The 12,275-nt window shown below is 42.1% G+C and overlaps 1 protein-coding gene across 1 annotated transcript; it reads right to left on the bottom strand.

Annotated features, from left to right (window-relative positions):
• Positions 1–1,698: 1,698 nt before the first annotated feature.
• Positions 1,699–5,894, bottom strand: TXNIP (thioredoxin interacting protein). The gene is made up of 8 exons (XM_032301638.1): positions 5,355–5,894; positions 4,795–4,867; positions 4,525–4,672; positions 4,227–4,329; positions 3,828–4,084; positions 3,577–3,733; positions 3,320–3,471; positions 1,699–3,174 (listed from the first exon to the last, which is right to left on the bottom strand). Exons 1-8 carry the CDS (start codon positions 5,602–5,604, stop codon positions 3,139–3,141), a joined length of 1,176 nt encoding a protein of 391 aa, XP_032157529.1. The 5' UTR covers positions 5,605–5,894; the 3' UTR covers positions 1,699–3,138.
• Positions 5,895–12,275: the final 6,381 nt, after the last annotated feature.

Raw genomic sequence — 12,275 nt, 5'->3', positions numbered from 1 at the left:
ACAAGAGGAGATGCATATGCTGTGGCTGCTAAAGAATCAGATCTCCAGCAGAACTTAGGTGTAACTTATCTACCCTCTCCCTGCTGTCCTCTTCTATCTTGCCCCATTAGCCAGCCATTTACTCCAACAGGCAGGCTTTCTCTCCGTCTCTCCCTCTTGCCCTCTGGCCTGCTCTGCTCCTTGCTCCACCCCTCCAGTCCCTGGAAAACAAGCTGCACAAAAAACTTTCCATCAACTTTGACCTAGTTTCCTGGTCAAATTCAGCGAAGAGAGGAGGAGCCACCAAACTCTCTTCATACAGGTAAGAAAAGAAGGCAGCAGAGGTAGTCTTAAAGGAGAGAGTCACCAGGACAACAGGAAGCTAGAGCCAGACACCTTGGGAAGGAAAAGCTAAGAGCCAAGAGAGGAGAGCTCTTAAGATTGAAAGACAGATAACAAAGACTGAAGTGGGAAACAATCTTTTCAATCTAAACTTGCTCCTCAATTCACACTGATTTTATGAACTTCAGGAGTCTGAGATTCGGAATTACCACGTGGAAGTCTACAGAAAAGCCAACCCCCAAATCCCCAGTTAAGGGCCTGGATTAACTGTCTGCAAAAGTTTAAATAAGCCAGAAACCAGAAAGTGCATTAACCTTCAAAGTCTCAGGGTTGCTCATCCTCATCACCCCTTTCAGAATAATAAAAATCATTTCAATTAGAGGGGGACTTGTGGTATCCATTTATTGTTCTCACCCTATAAAGAATAGGTACTGCAGAAGCCTATCCTAAGGGATGAGGGTGGGGTTAAATATTCAGCAAACATTTACTGAGTTAGGATAATGTGTTTCTTTGATAGGAACTGCAATAGGAACAGAAGAGATTGTAGCTGCCTTCAACGAATACTCATACATCTAAATCCTTCAGTCCTAAATAATTATCATGTCTTACTGTATATAAACCAGGTTTAGCTAAGAAACCCTAGGATGAAACCAAATGATAAAACAGGGAATCGTAACCTTTCCTTTAAAACCCCCTTTCCAATCTTAGTTCTGTGTATCTCAAGTGCTCATTTCATTTTCAAAAGATCTTATTTTTAATTAACCTCTATACCCAAGAATGGGCTCACGCACACAACCCTGAAATCAAGTCACATGCTCTCCTGACTGAACCACTCAGGTGCCCAAAGAGCTCATCTTTTAAAAAAAACTCATGCACTCCAAAATTGAAGGCATTTCCTCATGAGTATCTATAGTTGTGGAAAACTAGTCTATACCACCAGAATATCCCACCACAGTTCTTTAGTTAATTGGAATTAAAACTAAATGTAGGGCGCCTGGGTGGCTCAGTGGGTTAAGCCGCTGCCTTCGGCTCAGGTCATGATCTCAGGGTCCTGGGATCGAGTCCTGCATCGGGCTCTCTGCTCGGCAGGGAGCCTGCTTCCTTCTCTCTCTCTCTGCCTGCCTTTCAGTGTACTTGTAATTTCTCTCTGTCAAATAAATAAATAAAATCTTAAAAAAAAAAAAAAAAACTAAATGTAGCTCACATTCCTTCCCTCTTCACCCCAACCCCCACTCTGACTATAATCTTTAGGGTCCTATCACATAGGTAGTGTTTTCCCCACAAGATATCCAAAACCAGGAACAGTGAAGTATGGGCAAAGCTCCCTCAGGCATACTTAGGAATAGCTTCAACACCATCTCAAAGACAAGAAAACCATTTCTGACATTAAAAAACTTTTATTTTTATTTTTTTGTTTTTTACAAAGAATACCCCCCACCTGGGGTGAAAATATATCTGGTTAAGTACAAAATATAGTTTTTATCATATAAAAAGATAAACAATTAAAAAAACAAAAAAAGTGAAACCACCTTCAGCCCACATACTTTCTCAGAAAAGGATGGAGCTCAGTGCTCTGACACAGGACAGTGAACAAAGTGCTAAGGCTAAGGGTGACTGACCAAGTGCCAAGGGCTGCAGTGAGAGAGGACTGTTGATATCCTTGCCTCCTAACACTGGGCAGAAAGGGAGCCCTGTGGGTTTTGGTGAAGACCTGTCCTCTTGTTTCTCATGGCAATGTCTGGAAGCTCTGATCACAGTATCAGGGGCATCTTGATCTAGAGTTCCTTCTCAAGTGTGCAGAAGTCACAGTGGCGAAGGCTGATAGCAGCAACCCTTCTCACAGAATTATTAGAGTGTCAGAATGACAGAATTCTATACACTGGAACAAAGTCTCAAAAGTGAGGAATAACACGATATATATATTTTTTGTCACTGTGCTTACCCCTAGAAACATAGTAGACCAGTTTTAGCTTACATTTGAGATCAGGGGGAACAAAAAAAAGAAACACCCAAAATTTGACAGGAACTAAAGTGCTAAGAATTATCACCTCAGAATCCATTCCAAGGAGTCACGTAAGAAAAACACATTCTCCTGCAAGAAAACATTTGCCAAGAGGAGAACACAGTGCAATAGGCTTTAAAAATGGCTTTTAAGACCTTTGGTGGGGCATAGTTACAACTGCTTTAAGCCAGATTAAAGTATATTCTAAGCAAAGACAACCTTAGAGCCTTTTCTCTTTAATTCACATGGGAAGTTCTCTCCTAAGTTCAAACCAAATCAGCTCTGGAAGGTTTATGCTTTGTTTTTTCTCTCTATAAGTGTAAAAACAAAGGGCAAAACCTTTTTTAAGAACCTTCTTGTCCCAAATTTTTGGCCATGATATTTTCCTTTTTGTTGTCCTTGTTTGCTAAATTGGCTCTGCTCCACATAACACAAAAGTTCAAGATACATAATCTTCTCCAAAAAACCTGGGGAAGACCATGTCAGGAGGCCATTTCTGCCCCTTCTTCAAAAACTACTAAAATGCCTCAGTTTTTAAGATCTGAGAAAATGGGATGGGCCTGAGTTTTTCTAGTGTGTTTTTAAACCCATCCAGCAAACACTCCCATATCACAGCATCTCACTGCCTGAGGACGTGTGCGCACCATTTAAGGCCCAGGAGATTGCCTGCTGATCACCTCCTACGTTGTGGAATCAGAGGCTGGGGTGGACCCATACCCCACTGTAGAGACTGTTGAGTCTCTGAAAAATTAAGAGTCCAGGAAGAGAGGTGAAAGAAACAAGTTAAGTACAGCTGCTTCTTTTCTTCCACATGTTCACTGCACATTGTTGTTAAGGATGCAGGGATCCACCTGGGGGAGGCAGGGCGAGAAGAGAAAGAAACGACCATTTTAGTTTGGGTAAGAACAAAAAGAACCACCCAGTTTAGCAATCTCTCCCACTCAACTTCCTATAGAAGGCTTAGGACAAATGCAGCAGTAAAATGACAATTCTCACCTCAGTGTAAGTAGGTGGTGGCATGAACTTGAACTCGGGAGCATACATAAAAATAGGGCTGTCTTGGGAACCATCTGTGTCATCTAGCAGAGGAGTGGTGGGGCTCTCCAATCGGTGATCTTCAGGAATGATATCCATATAGCAAGGAGGAGCTGGAAAAAACATAGGCATAAGAAGTCTGCCCATGAAATATCTGACCATCACAATTTCACAAACCCAAGCAGACCAAAGAAGAAAAGACATTAGGTCTGGCTCACCTTCTGGAGTATCAGGGATGTTGAGATCTACCCAACTCATTTCAGATCTGGTCCGACTGGCCATGCTGGATGTCCGGCTGCTCAGACCTGACCTGCTACCAATTACCAGGGGCAGATCAAGGATGACCTTCTTGGAGCCAGGGACACTAACATAGATCTAGAAAGGAAAATGGTAGTTCATTAAACTAGAGGTCAGGAGAAACCACTGCTATTTTGAAAGATGAAAAATTTCTCTGACTCCACCAACTCACCAGTAAGGAGTATTCAACTCGAAGAATGTTGCAGCCCAGGATAGAAGGCCTGATCTTCTGCACCCGAAGACTCTTGCCACGCCATGATGCACAGGTTCCTGAGATGATATGATTGCCTCTGACTGATGACAACTTCTGTGTCAGCACCTTGGTTTGGCCATTGGCAAGGTAAGTGTGGCGGGCTACTATGGCAGCTTTGGGAACCACTATTCGGGAAGATGTATTCTCGAAGTCAGCATGAATAGAAATCTCATCACCTAATAATGAGAAAGATGAAAACTTATTAGCTGATGCTTAGTACAATTAATGGCTTTTATTCCATTCTCTATCCCCTGCTCTCATTCCCAAAACCACAGTTTCAGTTTCAGCAGTCTACCATTTTAAATTCAAGGTTTTTACCTTCACAGAATCCTTTTCTGTCAATTCGGGCAGAGACAGACACTTGTCCATCTGGAATGAACATGCAGGAAACTTTCTTCTCCTTTTTAGCAGACACAGGGGCCTATATTCAAGAGGAGTAAAATAAGGCGTTTTGAGAATTTCTAGAGATCCTTCTCCGCTTCTTTTTCCTTTCCACTCCTAGTACTGAGAATAGGCAACTTTCTCTCCCACCCCTGAGGTGTTTCAATCTGATGCCCAAGACTCTTGACTTATCATCCCTAAAGCCCAAAGCGGAGAATTTAAAAATGAATCTCACCATTAAATCAGGAGTATTAACATCTACTAAATCCATCACTTCGAAGATTTTCTTTGTCTCTTGAGTTGGCTGGCTGGGGCGATCAAGAAAAGCCTTCACCCAGTAGTTTACACACCCATATTTTCCTTTGAAGGATGTTCCCAAAGGCCTGTGTCAAGAAAAATGAAGCAATTAATCCAAAAGTCCTCTCCACCAACAGTAAATGATCAAAGGTGGAGACAATTTTTAGGCATTAAAAAAGTCCAAAGATGTATTTAGCAAAACACCTACCCATGAGGAAGCTCAAAGCCGAACTTGTACTCATATTTGTTTCCAGGTCTCATGATCACCATTTCATTCTCACCTAATAAGAAGAAAAGAGAGTAGCCCATCAGGTTTCCTGTTACACTTAAAATGCATCCGTGTGATAAGGAATTCTTGGGCAGCATGCAAGCCTATTGTAGCTCCCTCATTTTCACCCCTTATATTCTTAAAAGGAAAGATTCTGATGCATTGTGTTGGGCAAAAAGTTACAAAGCCCTGCAATGATGAAAGGCTCAACCAGGACAGAGAAGCTACCATCCTCTCAAACAGAAAACAAGAATTAACTTCTTCTATTCAGGAAACCTTACAACAGCTTAAAGCAACGTCCCTCAGGATCACCTTCAGAACACAACACTAAGAAATTCTAGAAACCACCCCTTTTGAGGACAGAGTCTGCAAGTTAAAACTAAAAAAGGAAGCAACACGAAATTCAAGCTGCTCAACCTGAGCAACTTGGAATATTTAGCGTAAGCTCCAATCATTCGTTTCAACTGCCCTCTGGAATGTGCTTTCAGCCGGCCACTCACCTGTTGGCTGGTCTTCCAGGAGGAGGGTATCTTCGTAGCGCAGGTACTCAGAAGTCTGCTTGCACTGCTGGGATCCCTGCATCCACAGGACTTTGGCGACTCCGCATGCCAGGATCCTGACAGCTTTAACTCGAGTGACTTCGCACACCTCCACTATCACCCGGCCAGCCACTTTCTCCCCACTGCCATACACCTTTTCAGGGTCGTTAAAGACCACATCAAAAGATTTGATCTTCTTGAACACCACCATGATTGGGCTGTGTTGTCTTAACAATTATAAACAGAGGAGGAAAAAAAACCCCAAATTTCCAAATCCACAAACCCCTCTGGAATAAATTATTTCACTCTTCAACTCTCCACTAAGCTTTCAAAAAGATGTCAGAAAAAGCTGTAGATTACGCCAAGGGAGCCCCAGAAAAAAAAAAAAAATCAGCTTTGCTTTCTATCCTCCAAACAGCTGGAGGAGCGCTCTGGATCTCGGCGGAGCAGTTCACCCGTCCGGGTCAGAGAAGAGGAAAGGCTAGTTACAAGTGGGAGCCGGAAACTGCTTTATATAGTCGCGCAGGCGAGCAGGGCCACGCGAGCGCTGGTCCGGAGGCTCGTGCTGCCCTCGTGCACAGCCCCCCCATTGGCTGCCCGGTCCTTGTTTACCAGGAGCCCAACCAATCAGCGAGGTCGCAGCGGCGCGTGGACACGGTGTGCTCCTGGCGGGGAAAATGGTTGTTGTGCACCACCGCGTCGCAGGGAGGAGGGGGCCAAGGGGCTGCGCAGCGGCTTCCCTCCTGCCCGAAGGCAGCTGGCGGCCTCGCTGACCCTAAGATTTAACGCGGGTTAGTGGAGTCGGAGGGCGGGTGCAGATGCTTCTGGACTGGGAGCAGGGTTTGAGGCAAAAAGAAAATGTGCTTAGGTGGGTATTTCGCGCCTAGCCTTAGCCAGTGCAATTAATTTAGAGACGACCGTTTATTGCCGGCTCACAAGTCGCAAGTCCTGTGAAAAATAATCCCATAACTCCAAGAATACTTCAGAATTGGGGCGGAGGCCAGGGAGCTCTGGCGTTACTGTTCAGGAGGATCCCTTTTGTCCTTCTGCCCTACGTCTTTGTCAAACCCCCAAACTACTGTGAAAGAAAGGAGAACTTGTGACAGATTGTAAACCTCTCTTCAGTCCTCAGTGGACTGTGAGTATGGGGGGGTGTCTGCTGTTCAGCCTTCTCTCCCCCTTTCTAGTCCGTCAGAGCTCGGGACGGCGCTTGTACTGTTCTCACCCCCTGTACCCTCTATTCTGTTTTCTCTGTTCTCTGGAACGGAAATAGGGCGTGTTCACATCCTGTTGCTTATCCTCTCATCTCTTCAGTTTCTACCTGCAGAGTTGGGGAACACTTTGTTATGTTCCCCCAGTCACCTATTACTCTTCAGTAAGGTGTGTACTTTGGGCTCTATTCTCTCTCTCCCCCACTCCGTGCTTCTTCAGGAAAGGAAAGAAAAGGAGAAGAGATACTTCACTCTTTCCATTTTGCTTCTGAGTTGTTTGTGCTCTTTCTTGTCCTTATCCCCTCTGCGACCCACTAAATCAAAGGCACGACCCTAAATCTGTTGCCCATACTCTTCACAGCGTAGTTAAAAGTTCTCTTGTTTATAACCAGTATGTCAGTGGAGAGATGGCTGTATTCCTGTTTGAAGGAAGAGCTTCCCTATCTTTTAAAAGTGTTTTTCTAAGCCCTTTAGAAATCCCGGTGAAGGAGACAGAAGGGTCACTACGACACTATAAGTTTAAGCTAAAAGATACCCTGACTCCTCACTCTGCTGTTATTTGGCCGTGAGGATTTCCCCCAACCTAGCCATAAGATACCTTAAAGAGCTATCTCATGAGAAATTATTCATAAATGCAATAAGAAAAACTTGCAGAGTTACAGGGATTTCCACCCCCCCCCCCCAAACTTGTCTTTGAATCCTGGGCCTCTCCTATTTCTGTGTTGAGGTATCAGGAGATTTTCATCCCTATCTCTCTCACTCACTCTCTCTCTCTTTTTTTTTTGTGCTGGTAAGAGGAAGACAGTGTTTTCAGGATTGAGATGCAGAAGTAAATAAGAAGCATTAAGATATACAGCAATCTTATTCTCAGCAAAAAGAAGGCTATCCATTGCTATTAAGAAGCCTTCTTACTTTCTCATACACCATAACTGAGTTGACACCCTAAGGCTAACAAGTTAGAACTCAGCCCCACTATTAAGCAAGCTTAAGACTCAGACATCAAAACTCTGTTGGAAAACACACCCACTATCAACCCCCAGGAACAAAAAGGGGAACATGTTGATCCTTAGGGTGTGTGAGTTTGAGGTGGCACCCTGTTTTAGAAACCTAGTCAACAAGGTCTGAGTTGTTTTTTAGTGGGTCAGCAATATTGATTGAATTATCAGGAGCAGGCAGGGTAGGACTCTCTCCAAAGTAAATTTTAAAATTCAGAATTGTGGCTTTGGGGAGAACTTCCTTTTTTTTTTCCTTTTTTTTTGAGATTTTATTTATTTGAGAGAGCAAGGGAGAGAAAGAGCATGAGTAGGGAGGAGAGAGAGGGGGAGTAGCCGATGCCCCACTGATCAGGGAGCCTGATGCAGGAATCAATCCTAGGACCCTAGGATTATGACCTGAGCTGCAGGCAGACTGAGCCACCCAGGCACCCCGATAACTTTCATTTTGATGGGTATGAAAGTGGACATGAATACAAAACAGCAAAATGTTTACAAAGAAATAGATGAATCAGGGGTGCCTGGCTGGCTGCATTGGTGGAGCACGCAAATCTTTATCTCTGGGTGGTTAAGTTCGAGCCCCACATTGGGTGTAGAGATTACATTAAAAAAAAAAAAAAGATATGAGTCAATATTGTTAAGCTGTGTGTGATATGTAGCTACATAGTTTTTGAGAGGAAAGAAGGAGAGGTGAGTAGAAATAGATCAGGGTGGTAGTGATTCTGGACATCTTAGAGAAAAAGAGAATGCTTTTTTTTTTTTTAAAATATTTGTTTATTTGGGCACATATATGAAGGGCCAAATTTTTTGAGCTTTTTAAAATCAAGCAATTCTCTCTTGCAATAAATTCCTCTCCGGGCTCAGGGTTTTTTCCTTTCCCATTTTGTAGAACTCAGTATAGACCACTTGTTTGCTCTGTGCTATGTCTGGATTCCCTTAAATGCCAAAAAACTATTTAGCTTTGGCAGTAAGCCCCTGCTTACCAGGCTCCTGGCCAAGGCATGTTCCGAAATGAAGCTCTCTTGGACAGAGTTGTTTACGACCTTTCACCTTATAACCTGGTATTGAGATAAAAATTTGCTCCCTGATTCTTCTTTTTGGGTTCCTGAATCAAAGGAATAAAATATCATGTAGGTTCCTGTCCTGAGAACGGGGTACAAACACTTGTGGAATGCCGGGCTGGGGGTGGGAGGGGTCCAGGAGGGTCAGCCCAGTCAGGTTAAGTCAGGGAGTTTTCAAGTGAGATCGTCTTTACCTGTGCCTTCCCCACCCTCTTCAATCTCTGTGCCAATAAAAATCAAAAGGTGATAGTTTGTTTTACTGGAGTTGGTTAAGGAAAGCCAAAGCTTTCAGGGAGAGAAATGCCCTCACTACTCTGTTGCCAGTCAGAGTCAGAGCTGGTTGTGTTTCTTTCCTTAGCTTTTGGTCTGATAAACAAATAAACCCCTTTGTCACCTCCACTCTGTGAACTTCCCTTTACTCTAACCTATCAGCTTTTTCCCATTTCCCCCCTAGACAACGTTAGTTTAGAGGCAACTAGAAGTAGAAAGAAGTATGGAATTCCAGACTGCTCAACTGTGTGTCTGCCTCCGAGTCATTAATAATATATTAGTAATTGTATAGCATCTTAAGAGTTCAAAGTGACTTTTTTGTCATTTATTGAGCACCTATAATGGACCAAGTCCTTAACATAATTATTTCAATAACATTTTATTTATAAATAAATATGTCATCTGTATGTTCCAGAAAGGATTTAAGGTAGATTATTTATTGAATTCTCACAATAACCCTGTGACTCAGGGTTGATTAAGTCAGGCTCAGAGGATTAAGTAATTTGCCTGAGGTCATAGATTTTGTTAATAGAGCAAGATCTTGAACCCAAGTTTGTCTGGACTGAAGTATGAAGTCTTTCTAATGTGTTGTCCTGTCTCTCAGTGCTTTAACACATTGTATCTTATTTGATCCTTGCTATAAAGGATAAGGATTCAGGGCAAGACTCACAAAATTTTAGAGTCAAAGCAGACTCTACCAGTCTTCAAACAACAACCACCACCACCACCACCACCCCACAAAAGAGATAAGAGAGAGAGAGAGAGAGAGAGAGAGAGACACACACACACACACACACACACACACACACACACACCCCCAACCTACCCCTAGAACATACAGCTGGTAACCGGCGGGGCCATTCTCCAAATCCAGGATCCTTAACACATAATATAAAGCTCTTGTCTCCAGGATGCTTTGCAAGCGTTCCTGTTTTTTTAATTTAGGTTTAATTATTTTTTTAAAGATTTTATTTATTTATTTGAGAGAGAGACAGGGGGAGAGAGCATGAGTGAGGAGAAGGGCAGAGAGAGAAGCAGACTCCCTGTGGAGCTGGGAGCCCGATGCGGGACTCGATCCCGGGACTCTGGGATCATGACCTGAGCTGAAGGCAGTTGTCCAACCAACTGAGCCACCCAGGCGTCCCATAATTTAGGTTTAATTATTAAAAACACCTTATCTGGAAGCCCACATTTCATGTTTATTGGAGTCTGTTTTTCTATCATGTGGAGGAAAGAATGGACATCTAGGAGTTGCCCAACTTCAGGGAGAGATAGGGAGAGAAGGTAAATTAATTTGTTCAGAACTACTGTAGACTCATTTAGATACTTCTTAAAATTGCCTTATTATATTAAGAAATGCAGTTCCCTTCTCATGCTATTACTCCTCTGTTTTCTTTCCTGTACTATTATATTTCTTAAGAGAATAACTTATATAGGCTTTCTGCATTGACTAAATTTGTCTCTTTGTAGTCTGGCTTCTGCTACCACTGAAATGGTTTTCTTCAAGGTTTCCAGAGGAAACCAGAAGGCTTTTTTGGCCTTATTCCCTTTGGCTCCTATATAGTTTGAAACTGACATCTTTTTAAAATGTAGACATTCATCTTGAGTTTTGGACTTTCTCCTTTTCTGGCAATTTTTTATTTCTCTAAACCCAAAAGCTTTTCTGGAGGACTTGTCCTTGGCCCTCTCCTTTTCTTCCTTTAAGCTTTGCTCTTCAGTTTGCCCATCTGTATGTCACTTATGTAAAATTTTTACTATATCTTTAGCCTGTTTCCAAAGCTGCAGCTAGCATCGCAAATTCAACTTGTCCAGTATAGAATTAATAATCTTCCCCCTGTGTTCAAACTCAGTTCTTCCCTTTGTTTCTTTTAATGGAACTATTATACATCCCCCAATTATCAAGGCTTAAAATCCAGGAATTGCTTTTGATTCCATCCTATCTATATGACATTCCCCACATCCAATCAATTGCCAAATTCTGTGGAGGCCATCTTTGCAGGGTTTCTAGAATTTACCTCTTATTTATTATTCCACTGCCAGCACTCTGATTCATGTCCTTGTTACTTTTGCCTAGATTATTTTAATACCTTGTAACTGACCTTTCTGCTATAATCAATAGATCATAATCAGATTAATCTAACAAAATTGAACTCTTGTCTGTTCCTGTGATGCTCCAAAACCCACTGATTACTGAATCAAATCCAAATGCTTCAACCTAGCCTTTAAAGTCTTCACAAATTGGCCTTAACCAAACTTTCCAGTCCCGTTTGCCTCTACTTCCTCATCTATGTACCTTATACCTCAGCCAAACCTGAGTACTTAGTGTTCCCCAAATACATCCTTCTCTGCCTTTACGTCTTCGGTTATGCTTTTTCTCTTTACCTGGAATGCCTGACCTTCCTCCCCCATCTCTGTATTTTGAAATCCTACCCACTCTTTTGTTGACAGCCAAATGACTTTCCTCTATGAAACCTTTCTTGATTCCCAGTCCTCTCATCTTTCACCTTGCCATCAAGTAGAATTTCACTCTCTTTTAAATGCTCCATGACACAAATGTTACTTATATTTCTTATATAAAATCTACACATAAGTTTTCTTTTCTCTCCTGGACAATGAATTCCTAGAGAGTCTTTTTTTTTTTTTTTTTTAATCTTTGTATTCTTTATAGCACCTTGCAGAATACATTTCATAGGTTAAATATATTATTCAATATAAATTGAATTGGTAGGTTGGGGTGTGTCTATAGAACAGAATATGCCACTAATCAGAACCTAGTATTGTTTCTTACCAGTATAAGACTAAATTTCAACCTCACTTCCTTCTGCTGTGCTAGAACATATGCAACCAGTCCCTTCCTCAAAGCCTATGGCCCAGTCGTGTATCAGAGCAAGGGTGGTAAGTCAGTGAGAGGTGATGATTTGTTTTTCTGAGGGGAAAATTGGACTATGTTGATATTTATAAACATGAAAGATTTGGGACATTGTGTGCTTAGCCCAACTTCCTCTTTTCTGAGAATTTTTTTTTCTTACACAATTCAGTAATCCATTTGCTCAGCCCTGCCACCTAGTGGGTGGACTAATGTATTGTCAAGATCCTTAGTCCAAGAATTGTCTCAAATGCATCAAAGATTTTCTGAAACCTGAAACCCTAAGTGACAAAGACGATTCTTTGATTGTGAGAAGAAGGAGCAGAGGAAAGAATATGATATTCATGCCTGAGAGGAAGAAACTATATATTAAGCCAGTTTTCTATTTTTTACCTAGACTAACATTTAACAATACATTCTTTGTTAATAGCATTTTATAGTGTATATAGAGCTGTTTATACATGTGCATTATTAAGCAATTG

This window comes from Mustela erminea, chromosome 10, assembly GCF_009829155.1.
Source record: "Mustela erminea isolate mMusErm1 chromosome 10, mMusErm1.Pri, whole genome shotgun sequence".
NCBI classification, from domain to species: domain Eukaryota; kingdom Metazoa; phylum Chordata; class Mammalia; order Carnivora; family Mustelidae; genus Mustela; species Mustela erminea.
Note: the sequence above shows the minus strand (reverse complement) of the source record. Positions and strands in the feature narration are given on the sequence as shown.

Excerpts from the sequence above, each read along its gene's own strand:
- TXNIP (XM_032301638.1), bottom strand. The coding sequence starts at position 5,604 with ATGGTGGTGTTCAAGAAGATCAAATCTTTTGATGTGGTCTTTAACGAC. Across the intron at positions 4,330-4,524 it reads TTAATACTCCTGATTTAATG|GCCCCTGTGTCTGCTAAAAA; the intron begins GTGAGATTCATT and ends TCTTGAATATAG. Across the intron at positions 3,734-3,827 it reads GAGTTGAATACTCCTTACTG|ATCTATGTTAGTGTCCCTGG; the intron begins GTGAGTTGGTGG and ends TTTCCTTTCTAG.